Source organism: Carassius auratus, chromosome 23, assembly GCF_003368295.1.
Source record: "Carassius auratus strain Wakin chromosome 23, ASM336829v1, whole genome shotgun sequence".
Classification (NCBI taxonomy): domain Eukaryota; kingdom Metazoa; phylum Chordata; class Actinopteri; order Cypriniformes; family Cyprinidae; genus Carassius; species Carassius auratus.
The window spans coordinates 8837266-8860455 of NC_039265.1; the positions used below are offsets into that span (position 1 = coordinate 8837266).

The 23190-nt window shown below is 38.1% G+C and overlaps 2 protein-coding genes across 2 annotated transcripts; both read left to right on the top strand.

Annotated features, from left to right (window-relative positions):
* Window positions 1-3090: 3090 nt before the first annotated feature.
* LOC113040863 (uncharacterized) lies at window positions 3091-14271 on the top strand. The gene is made up of 14 exons (XM_026199065.1): window positions 3091-3457; window positions 3860-4036; window positions 4393-4569; window positions 4681-5082; window positions 5191-5464; window positions 5602-5870; window positions 5955-6180; window positions 11075-11472; window positions 11875-12051; window positions 12408-12584; window positions 12696-13097; window positions 13206-13479; window positions 13617-13885; window positions 13970-14271. The coding sequence occupies exons 1-14, from the start codon at window positions 3091-3093 to the stop codon at window positions 14194-14196; spliced, it is 3816 nt and encodes a 1271-aa protein (XP_026054850.1). The 3' UTR covers window positions 14197-14271.
* A 7186-nt stretch (window positions 14272-21457) lies between these two features.
* Window positions 21458-23042, top strand: LOC113040864 (uncharacterized). Its single transcript, XM_026199066.1, has 4 exons — window positions 21458-21611; window positions 21968-22144; window positions 22256-22577; window positions 22745-23042. The coding sequence occupies exons 1-4, from the start codon at window positions 21458-21460 to the stop codon at window positions 23040-23042; spliced, it is 951 nt and encodes a 316-aa protein (XP_026054851.1).
* The last annotated feature ends 148 nt before the right edge of the window (window positions 23043-23190 follow it).

Sequence of the window (23190 nt, forward strand, 5' to 3'; positions counted from 1 at the left end):
CATGCACCCTTATGCACCACTGCAAACCCCAGTTTTGCATTCAGGCCCCTGGCCTGCATTTAATGGTTTTAAAAGGGATTTGTGGTCTTGTCAGACTGAAGACACAGACTAAACCAACAAATCATCCAGCTGGTTAAAACTGGTCTTTTTAGCAGGGTAAACACTGAGCTTAGAATTAATGCATTGCACGAAACCCCTGAAGACTTTGGACCAAAGGATATCTAAGAAGGGAGTTCTGCAAAGGTGTTGCAACAGAATTCTTACCTGTAGGCAATTACTTAGTCAAACTGAGGTTTATTGTCATTTTTAACTCATTGCAGGGCAAATTTAAATCCCTTCGGAAACTGCGGTGCAGACTGGCAAGTAGGAAGCACAGCACTAAATTCCAGGCAATAAATATTTATAGACAGTAATAAATCTTTGAGTCTTTATGCCTAGCATTTTAAAGTGAAGTGAGTGAGTGAAGTGAAGTGACATTCAGCCAAGTATGGTGACCCATACTCAGAATTTGTGCTCTGCATTTAACCCATCCGAAATGCACACACACACAGAGCAGTGAACACACACACACACACACTGTGAGCACACACCCGGAGCAGTGGGCAGCCATTTATGCTGCGGCGCCCGGGGAGCCAGTTGGGGGTTCGATGCTTTGCTCAAAGGCACCTAAGTCATGGTATTGAAGGTGGAGAGAGAACTGTACATGTACTACCCCCACCCACAATTCTGTCCAGCCCGAGACTAGAACCCACAACCCTTCGGGGAGTCCAACCCTCTAACCATTAGGCCACGACTTCCCTGTCAATTCAATTCAATTCATTTCAACACACAGCAACATGACATTGTGATTGTTAAGCATCATGAGGGGTGCAAAAAATTCATTATAAATGAACTACAATATGTGCACAACATCTCACTAGCAGCGTGGGCATGTTAAGTAAGCATTCATCATAAAATATTACTAATAGGCTAATAAGAAAGTTATTGTGTTTACTCAAAATCCTTATATTCACAGCACAATTCCAATACAAGCAGAAGCTGGATGTTCTTACAATCATACTAAATGCGTTTTACTTACTAAATATATAAAAAACAGATAAAAGAAGGTTCATTGTAGAGTGTACAACAGGTTTTCAGGCAAAGTTTAATTATGATGATATTTTGATGATATTTAGAAATGTGAGTATCAAATGATACAGCAGGCTTTATAGGGTTAATCAAGACTCTTAACCTCAGGTAACTCTGTAATAAGACTGAACCTGTAATAAGTGACTATAAGATGCAATGGTAACATTGACTTTTGCAAATCTGGCAGCTCACCAGTGATATTACACGTTTGATTGATTGAGAATATGAGTTGGTGAGTGAATGATTACTCACGACACATCTGTGGTTGTAAATCATTAGTGCTTCACTTTCATGTCTGTTTATTCCAGTTATCCCAGGAATGCATCATCAACAGCAGCTTCTTCAAAGAAGAGTGTGGAATTTGATGGTCTCCTAGCAACCGACTCCTCTCAGCCTCCCTGTGGCTGATGGTTCTGATGGGCATTGTCCTCACCACCACAGGCTTCAGGGACAGAAGATAGGTTTAATCAAACGCGCCTGAAGAGAGAAGCACGAGAGGGATATCATCTGGAACAGCTGGGATATTTCATGTCATTTTATTTGAGCAGGAAATTAAAGATGAAAGACATACTGAAGCTCACCTGAGCGAGCGAATTCAGGCATTGAGTGCATCTTAAGGGCTGTCGCTTTTGTTTACGCTGTGCGTACTGTTTAATATTAAAAGTGATTACTTTGTGTCATATAAATAATTGCAAATCAAAATTATACTGAAAAAAAAAAACATTTAGAAATTGCTAGTAAATTTCACATGTAATTACAAATAAATATTATTATTAATACATTGAATTAAACGTGAAATTTTGAAGTACTAAGACTGAAATCTAATTTGTTTCATTTACAACTTCAAAAACAATTTTGTACTCTGTACCTAGTATATTTGTTTAAAAAACTGCAATGAAACAGCGTCATAAATAAACAATACAAATAAATAAATCCTATACAATGAAAGTGTTGACCATTGTAGTGGTAAAAGTACTATAAAGGGATTCATACCACTATTGTTTGTTTCTATTTTCAAAACAGTAATATAACGTGAGAACAAAATAACTGATTTGAGAATATTATGAATGCCACAGCGCTCATCTGCGATTTCAAATTACTCAGAGCCAATCAAATCAAAGAAGGTGTAGTTTACCATTCAGAACAGAATAGCGAAGCATCAGTTATGTTGAAAGAGTAAGGAACTGGAAGTAGCGATAAACATTGAATATTTTATGTATATTTTAGCATAGAAATGTTGGGCACCGCATTGCATTCTGGGACGTGGCGGCCATGTTGATTGCCTCGCGAATGTAAACACACAACAAGCTGAATGAGAAGAAGCAGAGTTGGGAGAAAGAAAAATATGTTAAAATCGCAAAAAGGTTGTGGGATTTATAGGGATACGCTAAATATGGATGCCAGAGACTGGTATGTAGACAAAATCGGCACTATTAACGGTTTGGATCCATATGAAATTCCCAACAATGAGTGGAGTACTGATGACTACTTGCAGCCGCACTTTTGATGCGTGCAAACTGACTCACTACAGTATAAGAAACGTACATTCGACATTAATTACACGAATAAAAGTGCATGTGCATATTTTAAAACATAATTTGCAAATAGTCGCGACAGAAACGATATCGCTATTATATCGCCCACGTGACTGTGATCGAAAGCTACTGTTTCTATGGCAACAGTGGAACGGCAAAGACTCGTAACTTTTATGACGTCACTAACAGAATCTCTTCACTTTGATGGTTTTCTGAGCAGAAACGCGAGTCTGAGTGAAAGTCTACCAAAACAGATCGTTCAAACACTGTCCATGCAGAAAGAGTCTATAGTCGGCGTGTTTATAATTACAGTTTATAGGTTCAGTCTGTACTCACAGTGTGTTTCAAATACAATTTGACAACTCTACATCTGACATTAACAGATAACGTTTGAACTGACAGTATCAGATCCAAAACACCAGATACCATGTCTTCTGAACTGAGAGAAGTGCTTGTGGAGGTTTATGTCAATGGCGTCTTCTACTGCACTGATAGTTTCTGGGCATCAGATGACAAAGATGTGGATTCAGAGATCACCAGTGCCATCTATGACCATTTCAGTTGCTATAAACGAGAAAACATACATGTGCAGCTGGAAGAAGTCTCCTGTGAGGAGAAAGATGTGCAGCTGGAAGCTGACATCAACGATGCTATCTCAGAGTCTGTATTGCTGGTGTTTGAAGAACTGACCGATCCACTGGGGCCTTCCACAAAAGTGGAGGGAAGCATCAGTGAGACTGATCAGGAAGGCATGGATGTTTCTCCTGAAACTTCTGAGGAGAACATCCCAACAGGTAAATGTCAACAGAGCAGTTGAAATGCAACATTGCAATGAGGTCCAAATAAGAATGTCAGACGAAATGTGCACTTGTATTTTATATAGAGCAAAATTTCACTGGCAATAAAAAGGTCCATTGTGCACACAGAAGATGTTATGGTTAAATATGTTTTCGTTACAGCAGGGCGAAAACAACATAAAATAGCTTATTATTAAATCAGTACTGCTCAAGAACACTTTCTGCTGCATGTCTTTGTTGTAAATGGGAAATTCCAGTGATCAACTGGAAAAATGAGCTAAACCTGCATTGGAAATGTTGATTTTGGCGAGCAACAATAACTGTGACCGCATGTTAATTATTCATGTTTTAATCAATGGTTAGAAGTGTTTCTAATAGCATATTGCTCTTCTATTACAGAATTTGCCAAAGTGAGAAAGACAATGAGTGAGTTCTTCCGAACTGGGATCTCATCACAGTCTAAGACTGATCCGGCTGTTTCCGAGTCGCTGTGTGAGGAGGCAGGAAGGAGCAGTGAGATCGGTCAGGGAGACATGGATGCTTCATCTGAAGTCTCTGAGGAGGACATCCCAATAGGTAAATATCTGCAAAGACATTGAAATGCAAAATTATATTGAGTTGTAAAAAAAAATAATAATAATAACAATAAATTGTTGGACTAAAGGTGCTGTCACAACAAAAATGGTTCATTGTAAGCACAGCTCACACAAATTACATTCCACACACAGATTGTCTACATGTGCAGTGGATAAAAAACCCCACTGCATTTGTTTGGTACAAACGCGTGTTGAACCTGTTTCAAAACAAGCAGCTTTCTATTGGATATTTTTTTTTGGCTCACCCAATTTTGCCGAGCAACAGTAAATGGGACCACACTTTATCAATGATTAATCTGTGGTTAGTGATGTTTCCAATAATTTTTTATTTTACAGACTTTGCCAAAGTGAGGAGGACCATTAGTGAGTTCTTCCGGACTGGGAACTCAGCAAAGCCCAAAACTGATCTGGCTGTTTCCGAGGTCCTGTGTAAAGGTGTAGGAAGCAGCAGTGAGATCGGTCAGGGTGGCATGGTTGCTTCTTTTGATATCTGTCACGAGGACATCGCAATAGGTAAATATCAACAGAGTACATGTACGTGCTGAACCCTTTCAAACATTTCAAACCAAGCAGCTTTCTATTAGAGATGTCTCTAATAACATATTGTTTTCTTTAATTTTTTAGAATATGCCAAAGTGAGGAAGACAATTAGTGCGTTCTTCCAAAAGCGTTTTGAGATCTCAGAACAGCCAGATCCAGATGTTTCAGAGTCACTTTGTGTCCCAGATGCAAGTGTTCTTGGACCAAAATCTGAACCTTTGTCCTCAACATCTGAGCTTATGGAACCTGGACTGGATCCTGAGGAATGGTCTATCCTGAACAGTTCTGGACCGGAACCTGCATCCCCAGAATGTTTGGTGGTTGACATCAGTGATGCCACCTCAGAGCCGAGGAGCCAAATGATGGTGTCTGAAGACCTGACCGATCCAGAAGGGCCTTCAGCGGAAGTGTTAGGGAGCAGCAGTGGGAACGATCAGGGAGACACTGCTGTTTCTCCTGAAACCCCTGAGGAGGACATCCCAACAGGTGAATGTGAACAGAGCATTTGAGTTTGAGTTTAAGTCAGACAAAGGATTAATGTATAAATTGTGGTTAAGTATGTTTCTAATAACAGATTGTCTTCTTCTTTTTCAGAATATGTCAAAGTGAGGAAGATCAATAAAATGAGTATGTTCTTCAAAAAGCTTTTTGGGATCTCAGCACAGCCTCAGAAGGATCCAGCTGTTCCAGAGCCTCCGTGTATCCCAGAAGCAAGCGCTCCCGAGCAAGAACCTCTTGTGACAGAGCTTTCAGTCTTAGAGAATTATATTCCTCAAAATATTTCTCAGCTGAAAAAACGTTTGGAGGAACATACACCATCTGAGACACCTGTCACTGAGGTCTGGCCCAACATCTTCTTGGGAAATGAGTAAGTCTGGAACTCTTAAAGACTAATATAAACCATCTGATAAAGCAATAAAGTAACGCAGGAGCATGGAAGCAAACACAACTGTATTTCTACCTCTTTACTGAAAGACTAATCTAGATTGTTGTGTTCTTGTGCAGAGAGACCGCAAGAGACCGAACCAAACTCAAAGAGATGGGTATTACCCACATCTTAAACGCAGCAGCAGTGAAGAAGAAGTTGAGGGTCTTGATGGGAATGCCAAAAGCGAAAGACCTGAATGGAAAGATTAATACAGGGAAGAAATATTACAGAGGCATGAACATAAAATATCGTGGCTTGCCTACAACACACAGAGATGGCTTGAACATGGGCAGGTACTTTTTACCAGCTGCCAAATTCATCCACAAGGCCCTGAGGAACCCAGACAGTAAGATCTTTTATCAAGTGTTCTGCAGTGACCAATTTTTAGGGAAGACATTTTTTTAGACTGTTTCTGTTTTTATTTCCACAGATAAGGTGTTCATTCACTGCAGTGATGGTGTCAGCCACTCACCTACACTTTTGCTGGCATATCTGGTGATCCATCATGACATGATGGTGGAGGAAGCCATCGATCAGGTTATAAAGGTGCGACACATCAAGCCCTCCATGAGCTTCCTGACGCAGCTGATGTCCCTCAATGCTGAACTTGTGGAGCAGCGAAAACAACCAGGCAGCAAAGTGCTACTAAAAACATAGCACAGACTATTTAATAATTACTAATACTTAGACTATTTGCACATGAATTTGAATACAATTTTGTGAATAATTGTTTTTGGTGTTCCTGAGTTCTACTTTGGTATGTGTTTAATTTAGAATTTCATTTAGAAGCAGTACCCAGGATGTTTGTTTATTCTTAGTATTTACAGTTAAAATACAACATGACTAGCCATTAGTACGCATTTCTGTTCAGTATAAATATATTTACAAAAAAAAAAAAAAAAAGAAGAAGAGAATATATTGTAGATTATCACCTGAGGCTGTTTTTATGACTACTTTAATAAAAGTTTGATTCATTTAGAAAAAAAATGGTTAAACTGGTATTTTATTTGATCAAACCTGAATATTAATAAAATAAGGCACAACAATGAATAATATTAAAATATCATGGCGATATAAACAAGTACTCTGATACAATCCAGAATCATATTAATACATATTTCCACCAATATTATTCATATAACTTGATATTGTTTGCAAGGCACGTTCTAACTCCTATGATTTTTCTGTCTCTTGAATAAAAAAACCCCCCACGATATACATTATATGCCAAAATACTGTACTTGCAGATTTGTTGCTTTTGTAAAACCATAAACATATATGACCTTCTTCCAAAAAAGTGCAAAAACTTTCAGGCTCTTTATACTGAAAGATCGATTGGTGGTGGACAGTAACGGAGTAGCTTTACTTCGTTACTGTACTACATTTTTCAAGTATCTATACTCTACTGGAGTAGTTTTATTTTGAGTAACTTACTTTTACTTCACTACATTCCAAAGCATAAGATCGTACTTTTAACTTCACTACATTACAAATTAGAATGATCCGATTGCAGCTGTTCTGAGTCGACCACTCACTGATTCAAATGAACCGTTTAGTGCGAGTCTCCAGAAGTAAGAACCGGGAGATCTTGTGAGCGCGCGTGCGTCTGATGTTGCTAAAAGTAAGTTAGTAATGTCGAAATTTAGGATTAATTATTGTAACTGAAAATCATATTTAGGTCAAAATTGTCAGTTGTTTGGGAACTAAATCCGCTGTAAAGATTGATCTGTTTAAGCCCACTGAAATGCTCGAGTGCAGACGATGCAGACACATCAATCAGCGTCTCTGTATTTTAGGTTAAAAAATAAAATAAAATAACCTTAAACTAACACAGATTAAATAAAATAACTCATGCATGTCCAAATTCCCCGCTGCCGTAATATTAACAGTTTTATTAAAATGCTTCCATCACGTCTGTTTTTATATTTATCAACAGTAACGTTAAAATTTTTGGATTAACTAGACGAGTAACGTTAGACAGACATGAATGTTTATTCATAACCGTACTGAAAATAAGAAAATATTGTAGCTGATGCTAAATGTCTAGCTAAACTTGCTGGTGCTAACTTGAGGTAATTTTTATAAATAATGTCCAAATATTTTTATTCAACCACCTATATATCTATATACATATATATATATATATATAGATAGATAGATAGATAGATAGATAGATAGATAGATTACATCTGGGGAGAAAAGAAAGGATGTGATGTTCAGAACATGGTAACTACAGTAATTATCAAAGAGGGGAAGAGATGCAACCCGTTTGGCCAGGGGTGTTTTTACACCCCAGACAAGATTCGAGAAGGAAAAAATCATTATGAAAATATAATTATATTTTCCTTCAAATGTTCTTCCTAACTTCAGGCCTTATTATCATTTCATACATAACTGATGTTCTGTAAAACCACAAACTTTAAAATACTTTGTTCTTACTGGTGAAGATCAGATGAAATAGATTATATTTTAAAGGATATTAAAATAGAAACCATTATTTTATATTTTTTATTTTGATAATTTAGAATTATTACTGAAATACAACCTTTTTTTTGTTTTAAACAGTTCATTGAACAATAATAAATGAAGTACCTGAAGCTGACAATGAAGTAAATGTATAATAATTAGCAAAGATGATTAATTTAGCGCTGTAAACGCGCGTGTGAGGGGCGGAGACGCGCCGCGGAGCGTCAGACGCGCATTAGGACCAAACACAGCAGAATGGAAACTTCACTCCTCTTATTATTTCTCTTTTACTATAGCGATTTATTTTTAGATACGTGATCTGAGTCTTTCATAGAGTTTTAGAGTTATTAGAGAAATAGAGTTATTTTTTACATTCTTTGGTCGAAGTTTTCAGATCGGCAATTCGGAGCCTGTTCGCGACTCGGTTGATTCAGATCGGGACTTCGGAGCCTGTTCGCGACTTGGTTGATTCAGATCGGGACTTCGGAGCCTGTTCGCGACTCGGTTGATTCAGACCGGCACTTCGGAGCCTGTTCGCGACTCGGTTAATTCAGATCGGCACTTCGGAGCCTGTTCGCGACTCGGTTGATTCAGATCGGCACTTCGGAGCCTGTTCGCGACTCGGTTGATTCAGATCGGCACTTCGAAGCCTTATGGCGACTCGGTTGATTCAGATTGGCACTTCGGAGCCTGTTCGCGACTCGGTTGATTCAAATCGGCACTTCGGATCCTGTTCGCGACTCGGTTGATAATAACAATAATTTTAACTTTTTATTCATCAAAGAATCCTGAAAAAAGTATCACAGATTCCAAAATAATATTTATCAGCAAAACTGTTGATAATTCTAATAATAAAAGTTAAATTAAATTATACATCGAAGAATCCTGAAAAAAGTATTGCAGATTCCAAAATATTATTTGGTAGCACAACTATTAATAGTTCTAATAATAAATCATCATATTTTCATGATTTCTAAAGATCATGTCACACTGAAGACTGGAGGAATGATGCTGAAATTTTATATATTTTATTTTGATAATTTAGAATTATTACAGAAATACAACCTTTTTTTGTTTCAAACAGTTTATTGAACAATAATAAATGAAGTAGCTGAAGCTGACAATGAAGTAAATGTATAATAATTAGCAAAGATGATTAATTTAGTGCTGTAAACGCGCGTGTGAGGGGTGGAGACACGCAGCAGTGCGTCAGAAACTTCACTCCTCTTATTATTTCTCTTTTACTATAGCGATTTATTTTTAGATACGTGATCTGAGTCTTTCATAGAGTTGTAGAGCTGTTAGAGTTATTAGAGAAATAGAGTTATTTTTTACATTCTTTGGTCGAAGTTTTCAGATCGGCAATTCGTAGCCTGTTCGCGACTCGGTTGATTCAGATCGGGATTTCGGAGTCTGTTCGCGACTCGGTTGATTCAGATCGGCACTTCGGAGCCTGTTCGCGACTCGGTTGATTCAGATCGGCACTTCGGAGCCTGTTCGCGACTCGGTTGATTCAGATCGGCAATTCGAAGCCTTATGGCGACTCGGTTAATTCTGATCGGCACTTCGGAGCCTGTTCGCGACTCGGTTGATTCAGATCGGCACTTCGGAGCCTGTTCGCGACTCGGTTGATTCAGATCGGCACTTCGGAGCCTGTTGGCGACTCGGTTGATTCAGATCGGTATTTCGGAGCATGTTTGAGATTTTTTTTAATTCAGATCTGGAAATCGAAGCAGGAAGTGTTTGGCAAACAGTTAATTGGTGATAAATGAATATTTGGACTTGAGGCTTTTTTTTACATGTCGATTCAGCATGTACATGGACCCACACACAAAGGTGGACACAATCATCAGTAGGGCTCTAAACTTTTCATCCAATGTTATTAAGGACGTAGTGTCACGGATCGCAAGAGGTCAAGACTCAGGTGCAGGCAGATGGGAAGACTTTATTTAATATGTCACCAAAATAAACAAAAACACAACTGAAATCAGATGAGCGTTCAAAGTTACGAGACATAGATATTGAACTGTATGTGTATCGGTATACATAAATCATATAAAATATAATACTTTATTTAAATATATGTGCTCATTTTACACACACACACACACACAATCGAATGAAATCGAATTTGTTTTATTTACAGCTTCAAAAATAATTTTGTACTTAGTATATTTGTGTAAAATACTGCAATAAAACAGCTTCATAAATAAACAATACGAATAAATAAATCCTATACAATGAACGTGTTGAGCATTGTAGTGGTAAAAGTGCTATACCCTTTTAAAGTTAGGATAATGTTTTTGATAAAGGTAGAAAATCTTCATAGACTGAAAGTACTTTCAATGTGAAGGATTCATACTAATATTCTTTATTTCTATTTTCAAAACAGTAATGTAACGTGAGAACAAAATAACTGATTTGAGATTATTATCGAATGTCACAGCGCTCATCGATTATAAATGACTCAGAGCCAGTCAAATCACAGAACAGAACAGAATCCCGAAGCGTCAGTTTTGTTGAAAGAGTGAGGAACTGGAAGGAGCGATAAACATTGAATATTTGACGAATATTTTAGCATAGAAAATGTTTAACGGCCGACAGTAATCCTGTAATCCTATTCTGTGATGCATTGCAAACTACTCTTTTTTTCTCAAATATGGTCATTTTGCAAATCCTGACTCACTACGAAACGCACATTCGACATTAATTACACGAATAAAAGTGCATGTGCATATTTTAAAACATAATTTGCAAATAGTCGCGACAGAAACGATATCGCTATTATATCGCCCACGTGACTGTGATCGAAAGCTACTGTTTCTATGGCAACAGTGGAACGGCAAAGACTCGTAACTTTTATGACGTCACTAACAGAATCTCTTCACTTTGATGGTTTTCTGAGCAGAAACGCGAGTCTGAGTGAAAGTCTACCAAAACAGATCGTTCAAACACTGTCCATGCAGAAAGAGTCTATAGTCGGCGTGTTTATAATTACAGTTTATAGGTTCAGTCTGTACTCACAGTGTGTTTCAAATACAATTTGACAACTCTACATCTGACATTAACAGATAACGTTTGAACTGACAGTATCAGATCCAAAACACCAGATACCATGTCTTCAGAACTGAGAGAAGTGCTTGTGGAGGTTTATGTCAATGGCGTCTTCTACTGCACTGATAGTTTCTGGGCATCAGATGACAAAGATGTGGAGTCAGAGATCACCAGTGCCATCTATGACCATTTCAGTTGCTATAAACGAGAAAACATACATGTGCAGCTGGAAGAAGTCTCCTGTGAGGAGAAAGATGTGCAGCTGGAAGCTGACATCAACGATGCTATCTCAGAGTCTGTATTGCTGGTGTTTGAAGAACTGACCGATCCACTGGGGCCTTCCACAAAAGTGGAGGGAAGCATCAGTGAGACTGATCAGGAAGGCATGGATGTTTCTCCTGAAACTTCTGAGGAGAACATCCCAACAGGTAAATGTCAACAGAGCAGTTGAAATGCAACATTGCAATGAGGTCCAAATAAGAATGTCAGACGAAATGTGCACTTGTATTTTATATAGAGCAAAATTTCACTGGCAATAAAAAGGTCCATTGTGCACACAGAAGATGTTATGGTTAAATATGTTTTCGTTACAGCAGGGCGAAAACAACATAAAATAGCTTATTATTAAATCAGTACTGCTCAAGAACACTTTCTGCTGCATGTCTTTGTTGTAAATGGGAAATTCCAGTGATCAACTGGAAAAATGAGCTAAACCTGCATTGGAAATGTTGATTTTGGCGAGCAACAATAACTGTGACCGCATGTTAATTATTCATGTTTTAATCAATGGTTAGAAGTGTTTCTAATAGCATATTGCTCTTCTATTACAGAATTTGCCAAAGTGAGAAAGACAATGAGTGAGTTCTTCCGAACTGGGATCTCATCACAGTCTAAGACTGATCCGGCTGTTTCCGAGTCGCTGTGTGAGGAGGCAGGAAGGAGCAGTGAGATCGGTCAGGGAGACATGGATGCTTCATCTGAAGTCTCTGAGGAGGACATCCCAATAGGTAAATATCTGCAAAGACATTGAAATGCAAAATTATATTGAGTTGTAAAAAAAAATAATAATAATAACAATAAATTGTTGGACTAAAGGTGCTGTCACAACAAAAATGGTTCATTGTAAGCACAGCTCACACAAATTACATTCCACACACAGATTGTCTACATGTGCAGTGGATAAAAAACCCCACTGCATTTGTTTGGTACAAACGCGTGTTGAACCTGTTTCAAAACAAGCAGCTTTCTATTGGATATTTTTTTTTGGCTCACCCAATTTTGCCGAGCAACAGTAAATGGGACCACACTTTATCAATGATTAATCTGTGGTTAGTGATGTTTCCAATAATTTTTTATTTTACAGACTTTGCCAAAGTGAGGAGGACCATTAGTGAGTTCTTCCGGACTGGGAACTCAGCAAAGCCCAAAACTGATCTGGCTGTTTCCGAGGTCCTGTGTAAAGGTGTAGGAAGCAGCAGTGAGATCGGTCAGGGTGGCATGGTTGCTTCTTTTGATATCTGTCACGAGGACATCGCAATAGGTAAATATCAACAGAGTACATGTACGTGCTGAACCCTTTCAAACATTTCAAACCAAGCAGCTTTCTATTAGAGATGTCTCTAATAACATATTGTTTTCTTTAATTTTTTAGAATATGCCAAAGTGAGGAAGACAATTAGTGCGTTCTTCCAAAAGCGTTTTGAGATCTCAGAACAGCCAGATCCAGATGTTTCAGAGTCACTTTGTGTCCCAGATGCAAGTGTTCTTGGACCAAAATCTGAACCTTTGTCCTCAACATCTGAGCTTATGGAACCTGGACTGGATCCTGAGGAATGGTCTATCCTGAACAGTTCTGGACCGGAACCTGCATCCCCAGAATGTTTGGTGGTTGACATCAGTGATGCCACCTCAGAGCCGAGGAGCCAAATGATGGTGTCTGAAGACCTGACCGATCCAGAAGGGCCTTCAGCGGAAGTGTTAGGGAGCAGCAGTGGGAACGATCAGGGAGACACTGCTGTTTCTCCTGAAACCCCTGAGGAGGACATCCCAACAGGTGAATGTGAACAGAGCATTTGAGTTTGAGTTTAAGTCAGACAAAGGATTAATGTATAAATTGTGGTTAAGTATGTTTCTAATAACAGATTGTCTTCTTCTTTTTCAGAATATGTCAAAGTGAGGAAGATCAATAAAATGAGTATGTTCTTCAAAAAGCTTTTTGGGATCTCAGCACAGCCTCAGAAGGATCCAGCTGTTCCAGAGCCTCCGTGTATCCCAGAAGCAAGCGCTCCCGAGCAAGAACCTCTTGTGACAGAGCTTTCAGTCTTAGAGAATTATATTCCTCAAAATATTTCTCAGCTGAAAAAACGTTTGGAGGAACATACACCATCTGAGACACCTGTCACTGAGGTCTGGCCCAACATCTTCTTGGGAAATGAGTAAGTCTGGAACTCTTAAAGACTAATATAAACCATGTGATAAAGCAATAAAGTAACGCAGGAGCATGGAAGCAAACACAACTGTATTTCTACCTCTTTACTGAAAGACTAATCTAGATTGTTGTGTTCTTGTGCAGAGAGACCGCAAGAGACCGAACCAAACTCAAAGAGATGGGTATTACCCACATCTTAAACGCAGCAGCAGTGAAGAAGAAGTTGAGGGTCTTGATGGGAATGCCAAAAGCGAAAGACCTGAATGGAAAGATTAATACAGGGAAGAAATATTACAGAGGCATGAACATAAAATATCGTGGCTTGCCTACAACACACAGAGATGGCTTGAACATGGGCAGGTACTTTTTACCAGCTGCCAAATTCATCCACAAGGCCCTGAGGAACCCAGACAGTAAGATCTTTTATCAAGTGTTCTGCAGTGACCAATTTTTAGGGAAGACATTTTTTTAGACTGTTTCTGTTTTTATTTCCACAGATAAGGTGTTCATTCACTGCAGTGATGGTGTCAGCCACTCACCTACACTTTTGCTGGCATATCTGGTGATCCATCATGACATGATGGTGGAGGAAGCCATCGATCAGGTTATAAAGGTGCGACACATCAAGCCCTCCATGAGCTTCCTGACGCAGCTGATGTCCCTCAATGCTGAACTTGTGGAGCAGCGAAAACAACCAGGCAGCAAAGTGCTACTAAAAACATAGCACAGACTATTTAATAATTACTAATACTTAGACTATTTGCACATGAATTTGAATACAATTTTGTGAATAATTGTTTTTGGTGTTCCTGAGTTCTACTTTGGTATGTGTTTAATTTAGAATTTCATTTAGAAGCAGTACCCAGGATGTTTGTTTATTCTTAGTATTTACAGTTAAAATACAACATGACTAGCCATTAGTACGCATTTCTGTTCAGTATAAATATATTTACAAAAAAAGAAAAAAAAGAAGAAGAGAATATATTGTAGATTATCACCTGAGGCTGTTTTTATGACTACTTTAATAAAAGTTTGATTCATTTAGAAAAAAAATGGTTAAACTGGTATTTTATTTGATCAAACCTGAATATTAATAAAATAAGGCACAACAATGAATAATATTAAAATATCATGGCGATATAAACAAGTACTCTGATACAATCCAGAATCATATTAATACATATTTCCACCAATATTATTCATATAACTTGATATTGTTTGCAAGGCACGTTCTAACTCCTATGATTTTTCTGTCTCTTGAATAAAAAAACCCCCCACGATATACATTATATGCCAAAATACTGTACTTGCAGATTTGTTGCTTTTGTAAAACCATAAACATATATGACCTTCTTCCAAAAAAGTGCAAAAACTTTCAGGCTCTTTATACTGAAAGATCGATTGGTGGTGGACAGTAACGGAGTAGCTTTACTTCGTTACTGTACTACATTTTTCAAGTATCTATACTCTACTGGAGTAGTTTTATTTTGAGTAACTTACTTTTACTTCACTACATTCCAAAGCATAAGATCGTACTTTTAACTTCACTACATTACAAATTAGAATGATCCGATTGCAGCTGTTCTGAGTCGACCACTCACTGATTCAAATGAACCGTTTAGTGCGAGTCTCCAGAAGTAAGAACCGGGAGATCTTGTGAGCGCGCGTGCGTCTGATGTTGCTAAAAGTAAGTTAGTAATGTCGAAATTTAGGATTAATTATTGTAACTGAAAATCATATTTAGGTCAAAATTGTCAGTTGTTTGGGAACTAAATCCGCTGTAAAGATTGATCTGTTTAAGCCCACTGAAATGCTCGAGTGCAGACGATGCAGACACATCAATCAGCGTCTCTGTATTTTAGGTTAAAAAATAAAATAAAATAACCTTAAACTAACACAGATTAAATAAAATAACTCATGCATGTCCAAATTCCCCGCTGCCGTAATATTAACAGTTTTATTAAAATGCTTCCATCACGTCTGTTTTTATATTTATCAACAGTAACGTTAAAATTTTTGGATTAACTAGACGAGTAACGTTAGACAGACATGAATGTTTATTCATAACCGTACTGAAAATAAGAAAATATTGTAGCTGATGCTAAATGTCCAGCTAAGCTTGCTGGTGCTAACTTGAGGTAATTTTTATAAATAATGTCCAAATATTTTTATTCAACCACCTATATATCTATATATATATATAGATATATCTATCTATCTATCTATCTATCTATCTATATATATATATATATATATATATATATATATATATATATATATATATATATATATATATAGACATATATATATAGATAGATAGATAGATAGATAGATAGATAGATAGATAGATAGATAGATAGATAGATAGATAGATAGATAGATTACATCTGGAGAGAAAAGAAAGGATGTGATGTTCAGAACATGGTAACTACAGTAATTATCAAAGAGGGGAAGAGATGCAACCCGTTTGGCCAGGGGTGTTTTTACACCCCAGACACGATTCGAGAAGGAAAAAATCATTATGAAAATATAATTATATTTTGCTTAAAATGTTCTTCCTAACTTCAGGCCTTATTATCATTTCATACATAACTGATGTTCTGTAAAACCACAAACTTTAAAACTTTGTTTTTACTGGTGAAGATCAGATGAAATAGATTATATTTTAAAGGATATTAAAATAGAAACCATTATTTTATATTTTTTATTTTGATAATTTAGAATTATTACTGAAATACAACCTTTTTTTTGTTTTAAACAGTTCATTGAACAATAATAAATGAAGTACCTGAAGCTGACAATGAAGTAAATTTATAATAATTAGCAAAGATGATTAATTTAGCGCTGTAAACGCGCGTGTGAGGGGCGGAGACGCGCCGCGGAGCGTCCGACGCTCATTAGGACCAAACACAGCAGAATGGAAACTTCACTCCTCTTATTATTTCTCTTTTACTATAGCGATTTATTTTTAGATACGTGATCTGAGTCTTTCATAGAGTTGTAGAGTTATTAGAGTTATTAGAGAAATAGAGTTATTTTTTACATTCTTTGGTCGAAGTTTTCAGATCGGCAATTCGGAGCCTGTTCGCGACTTGGTTGATTCAGATCGGGACTTCGGAGCTGGGGCGCTGTAAAGGGGGGGTAAACGATGACGATTCTCGGGGCCCATGACTAAGAGGGGGCCCAGAGAAGCCCCCAATAAAATTGTGGTGCTAAAAAAAATATTTGATAGTAAAAATTATTAACTTTAAATTATTCTATTTGCTGTTTCCTGGTGTCAATAATGTATTTGTTTAGGAAACACAAACGTCCGTGGGCCCCTCTCCCCCTCTCGATTATCATAAAATGGTTCAGTCCGCCCAAATTGTATCCAGTAACCAAGGCAACAAAATAGCGCCGGCAGATTCAACTTGACAGAGAATGTGAAAATGCCTCAAAAATCTGGAAGTCAAAAACGGAAAGAGAAAAAAATAAGAGAAGTGAAAGAGGCAAAGGGTCGACAGCATGTTACCCAATATTTCACAAGAAAAGGTGGTTTTGTTATTAGGCCTAAATTGTTAGTGGACCGCCCGTGACAATGATCGTAGTCTACGGCACTTTTCTGTGCGTACGCACGCTTTGTACACGAGGCCCTAGGTCTCTACTGTAGCATTTTTCGATAAGTTGGCACATTTCGATAGAGCAGGGTGCAGAGGGTGCACGGCCTTGCCTCACATGCATCCGGTGTCGGCATCTTTTGTACGAGGCGGCGCCCACTTTCAGCACCCTGCTGCGGTCCACGCTGTTGCACTTGTCTTGCAAGCAGTCTAACTTCATGAACTCGAACTATCAGCTGTTTGTGAGGATTCAGTGCATCTCTTGAAGATAATGTGGAGTTGTATTACTACACTGTCCCCTATATTGTCAAATACAGCATGATTAATCTTTAGACAAAGTTATTGACTATGCAAATTTCAAAACGGTCAAAATGATGCCGTGTTGTTAAAGATAATTAACATAAGTTTAAATGTTGCGGTTAAAATGACTGCTGGTGGCCGTTCTAGTGTTAAAAGTGCATGATAAGGGAACTCAATTTTCTCAAACGCACTTCAGTGTTTCCGTTACATTTCAACTGTCATGTTAAAGATATTAGGTTAGATTAGATTAACTTTATTGTCATTGCCAGTGTACATTACAAATATTCATACAAATATATGTGAATACACTATATGACACATGTACAGCTATGCACAGTATATACATTATACAGTACTGAAGTAGTGCAGTATTGCAGAGGACAAATTACAGGTGTGGAGATATGGGATGTTCAATTGTCTGATTGACTTAAATATATGAGAATGATATTCAAAATACCATAAAAGAGCATGATTTTATGTAAATTAATAATATTAACTCAGCTGTGTTGGGGGCCCTGTCAAGATTCTTTTCATGGGGCCCAAAATCCTCACCAGCGCCCCTACTTCGGAGCCTGTTCGCGACTCGGTTGATTCAGACCGGCACTTCGGAGCCTGTTCGCGACTCGGTTAATTCAGATCGGCACTTCGGAGCCTGTTCGCGACTCGGTTGATTCAGATCGGCACTTCGGAGCCTGTTCGCGACTCGGTTGATTCAGATCGGCACTTCGAAGACTTATGGCGACTCGGTTGATTCAGATTGGCACTTCGGAGCCTTTTCGCGACTCGGTTGATTCAAATCGGCACTGCGGATCCTGTTCGCGACTCGGTTGATAATAACAATAATTTTAACTTTTTATTCATCAAAGAATCCTGAAAAAAGTATCACAGATTCCAAAATAATATTTATCAGCAAAACTGTTGATAATTCTAATAATAAAAGTTAAATTAAATTATACATCGAAGAATCCTGAAAAAAGTATCGCAGATTCCAAAATATTATTTAGTAGCACAACTATTAATAGTTCTAATAATAAATCATCATATTTTCATGATTTCTAAAGATCATGTCACACTGAAGACTGGAGGAATGATGCTGATATTTTATATATTTTATTTTGATAATTTAGAATTATTACTGAAATACAACCTTTTTTTGTTTCAAACAGTTTATTGAACAATAATAAATGAAGTACCTGAAGCTGACAATGAAGTAATTGTATAATAATTAGCAAAGATGATTAATTTAGTGCTGTAAACGCGCGTGTGAGGGGTGGAGACACGCAGCAGTGCGTCAGAAACTTCACTCCTCTTATTATTTCTCTTTTACTATAGCGATTTATTTTTAGATACGTGATCTGAGTCTTTCATAGAGTTGTAGAGCTGTTCGAGTTATTAGAGAAATAGAGTTATTTTTTACATTCTTTGGTCGAAGTTTTCAGATCGGCAATTCGGAGCCTGTTCGCGACTCGGTTGATTCAGATCGGGATTTCGGAGCCTGTTCGCGACTCGGTTCATTCAGATCGGCACTTCGGAGCCTGTTCGCGACTCGGTAGATTCAGATCGGCACTTCGGAGCCTGTTCGCGACTCGGTTGATTCAGATCGGCAATTCGAAGCCTTATGGCGACTCGGTTGATTCTGATCGGCACTTCGGAGCCTGTTCGCGACTCGGTTGATTCAGATCGGCACTTCGGAGCCTGTTCGCGACTCGGTTGATTCAGATCGGCACTTCGGAGCCTGTTCGCGACTCGGTTGATTCAGATCGGCATTTCGGAGCATGTTTGAGATTTTTTTTAATTCAGATCTGGAAATCGAAGCAGGAAGTGTTTGGCAAACAGTTAATTGGTGATAAATGAATATTTGGACTTGAGGCTTTTTTTTACATGTCGATTCAGCAGTTACATGGACCCACACACAAAGGTGGACACAATCATCAGTAGGGCTCTAAACTTTTCATCCAACGTTATTAAGGACGTAGTGTCACGGATCGCAAGAGGTCAAGACTCAGGTGCAGGCAGATGGGAAGACTTTATTTAATATGTCACCAAAATAAACAAAAACACAACTGAAATCAGATGAGCGTTCAAAGTTACGAGACAGATATTGAACTGTATGTGTATCGGTATACATAAATCATATAAAATATAATACTTTATTTAAATATATGTGCTCATTTTACACACACACACACACACACACACACACACACACACACACATATATATATATATATATATATATATATATATATAATTATTATTAATAATACATTGAATTGAACGTGAAATGTTGAAGTATTACGACTGAAATCGAATTTGTTTTATTTACAGCTTCAAAAATAATTTTGTACTTAGTATATTTGTGTAAAATACTGCAATGAAACAGCTTCATAAATAAACAATACGAATAAATAAATCCTATACAATGAACGTGTTGAGCATTGTAGTGGTAAAAGTGCTATACCCTTTTAAAGTTATGATAATGTTTTTGATAAAGGTAGAAAATCTTCATAGACTGAAAGTACTTTCAATGTGAAGGATTCATACTAATATTCTTTATTTCTATTTTCAAAACAGTAATGTAACGTGAGAACAAAATAACTGATTTGAGATTATTATCGAATGTCACAGCGCTCATCGATTATAAATGACTCAGAGCCAGTCAAATCACAGAACAGAACAGAATCCCGAAGCGTCAGTTTTGTTGAAAGAGTGAGGAACTGGAAGGAGCGATAAACATTGAATATTTGACGAATATTTTAGCATAGAAAATGTTTAACGGCCGACAGTAATCCTGTAATCCTATTCTGTGATGCATGCAAACTACTCTTTTTTTCTCAAATATGGTCATTTTGCAAATCCTGACTCACTACGAAACGCACATTCGACATTAATTACACGAATAAAAGTGCATGTGCATATTTTAAAACATAATTTGCAAATAGTCGCGACAGAAACGATATCGCTATTATATCGCCCACGTGACTGTGATCGAAAGCTACTGTTTCTATGGCAACAGTGGAACGGCAAAGACTCGTAACTTTTATGAACGTCACTAACAGAATCTCTTCACTTTGATGGTTTTCTGAGCAGAAACGCGAGTCTGAGTGAAAGTCTACCAAAACAGATCGTTCAAACACTGTCCATCCAGAAAGAGTCTATAGTCGGCGTGTTTATAATTACAGTTTATAGGTTCAGTCTGTACTCACAGTGTGTTTCAAATACAATTTGACAACTCTACATCTGACATTAACAGATAAACGTTTTGAACTGACAGTATCAGATCCAAAACACCAGATACCATGTCTTCAGAACTGAGAGAAGTGCTTGTGGAGGTTTATGTCAATGGCGTCTTCTACTGCACTGATAGTTTCTGGGCATCAGATGACAAAGATGTGGATTCAGAGATCACCAGTGCCATCTATGACCATTTCAGTTGCTATAAACGAGAAAACATACATGTGCAGCTGGAAGAAGTCTCCTGTGAGGAGAAAGATGTGCAGCTGGAAGCTGACATCAACGATGCTATCTCAGAGTCTGTATTGCTGGTGTTTGAAGAACTGACCGATCCACTGGGGCCTTCCACAAAAGTGGAGGGAAGCATCAGTGAGACTGATCAGGAAGGCATGGATGTTTCTCCTGAAACTTCTGAGGAGAACATCCCAACAGGTAAATGTCAACAGAGCAGTTGAAATGCAACATTGCAATGAGGTCCAAATAAGAATGTCAGACGAAATGTGCACTTGTATTTTATATAGAGCAAAATTTCACTGGCAATAAAAAGGTCCATTGTGCACACAGAAGATGTTATGGTTAAATATGTTTTCGTTACAGCAGGGCGAAAACAACATAAAATAGCTTATTATTAAATCAGTACTGCTCAAGAACACTTTCTGCTGCATGTCTTTGTTGTAAATGGGAATTCCAGTGATCAACTGGAAAAATGAGCTAAACCTGCATTGGAAATGTTGATTTTGGCGAGCAACAATAACTGTGACCGCATGTTAATTATTCATGTTTTAATCAATGGTTAGAAGTGTTTCTAATAGCATATTGCTCTTCTATTACAGAATTTGCCAAGTGAGAAAGACAATGAGTGAGTTCTTCCGAACTGGGATCTCATCACAGTCTAAGACTGATCCGGCTGTTTCCGAGTCGCTGTGTGAGGAGGCAGGAAGCAGCAGTGAGATCGGTCAGGGAGACATGGATGCTTCATCTGAAGTCTCTGAGGAGGACATCCCAATAGGTAAATATCTGCAAAGACATTGAAATGCAAAATTATATTGAGTTGTAAAAAAAAATAATAATAATAACAATAAATTGTTGGACTAAAGGTGCTGTCACAACAAAAATGGTTCATTGTAAGCACAGCTCACACAAATTACATTCCACACACAGATTGTCTACATGTGCAGTGGATAAAAAACCCCACTGCATTTGTTTGGTACAAACGCGTGTTGAACCTGTTTCAAAACAAGCAGCTTTCTATTGGATATTTTTTTTTGGCTCACCCAATTTTGCCGAGCAACAGTAAATGGGACCACACTTTATCAATGATTAATCTGTGGTTAGTGATGTTTCCAATAATTTTTTATTTTACAGACTTTGCCAAAGTGAGGAGGACCATTAGTGAGTTCTTCCGGACTGGGAACTCAGCAAAGCCCAAAACTGATCTGGCTGTTTCCGAGGTCCTGTGTAAAGGTGTAGGAAGCAGCAGTGAGATCGGTCAGGGTGGCATGGTTGCTTCTTTTGATATCTGTCACGAGGACATCGCAATAGGTAAATATCAACAGAGTACATGTACGTGCTGAACCCTTTCAAACATTTCAAACCAAGCAGCTTTCTATTAGAGATGTCTCTAATAACATATTGTTTTCTTTAATTTTTTAGAATATGCCAAAGTGAGGAAGACAATTAGTGCGTTCTTCCAAAAGCGTTTTGAGATCTCAGAACAGCCAGATCCAGATGTTTCAGAGTCACTTTGTGTCCCAGATGCAAGTGTTCTTGGACCAAAATCTGAACCTTTGTCCTCAACATCTGAGCTTATGGAACCTGGACTGGATCCTGAGGAATGGTCTATCCTGAACAGTTCTGGACCGGAACCTGCATCCCCAGAATGTTTGGTGGTTGACATCAGTGATGCCACCTCAGAGCCGAGGAGCCAAATGATGGTGTCTGAAGACCTGACCGATCCAGAAGGGCTTCAGCGGAAGTGTTAGGGAGCAGCAGTGGGAACGATCAGGGAGACACTGCTGTTTCTCCTGAAACCCCTGAGGAGGACATCCCAACAGGTGAATGTGAACAGAGCATTTGAGTTTGAGTTTAAGTCAGACAAAGGATTAATGTATAAATTGTGGTTAAGTATGTTTCTAATAACAGATTGTCTTCTTCTTTTTCAGAATATGTCAAAGTGAGGAAGATCAATAAAATGAGTATGTTCTTCAAAAAGCTTTTTGGGATCTCAGCACAGCCTCAGAAGGATCCAGCTGTTCCAGAGCCTCCGTGTATCCCAGAAGCAAGCGCTCCCGAGCAAGAACCTCTTGTGACAGAGCTTTCAGTCTTAGAGAATTATATTCCTCAAAATATTTCTCAGCTGAAAAAACGTTTGGAGGAACATACACCATCTGAGACACCTGTCACTGAGGTCTGGCCCAACATCTTCTTGGGAAATGAGTAAGTCTGGAACTCTTAAAGACTAATATAAACCATGTGATAAAGCAATAAAGTAACGCAGGAGCATGGAAGCAAACACAACTGTATTTCTACCTCTTTACTGAAAGACTAATCTAGATTGTTGTGTTCTTGTGCAGAGAGACCGCAAGAGA

Coding starts and splice junctions, on each gene's coding strand:
- LOC113040863 (XM_026199065.1), top strand. CDS start 3,091: ATGTCTTCTGAACTGAGAGAAGTGCTTGTGGAGGTTTATGTCAATGGC. Junction 4,037..4,392: donor TGAGGAGGACATCCCAATAG/GTAAATATCTGC, acceptor TTTATTTTACAG/ACTTTGCCAAAGTGAGGAGG. Junction 11,473..11,874: donor TGAGGAGAACATCCCAACAG/GTAAATGTCAAC, acceptor CTTCTATTACAG/AATTTGCCAAAGTGAGAAAG.
- LOC113040864 (XM_026199066.1), top strand. CDS start 21,458: ATGAGTGAGTTCTTCCGAACTGGGATCTCATCACAGTCTAAGACTGAT. Junction 21,612..21,967: donor TGAGGAGGACATCCCAATAG/GTAAATATCTGC, acceptor TTTATTTTACAG/ACTTTGCCAAAGTGAGGAGG. Junction 22,578..22,744: donor CCAGAAGGGCTTCAGCGGAA/GTGTTAGGGAGC, acceptor TTCTAATAACAG/ATTGTCTTCTTCTTTTTCAG.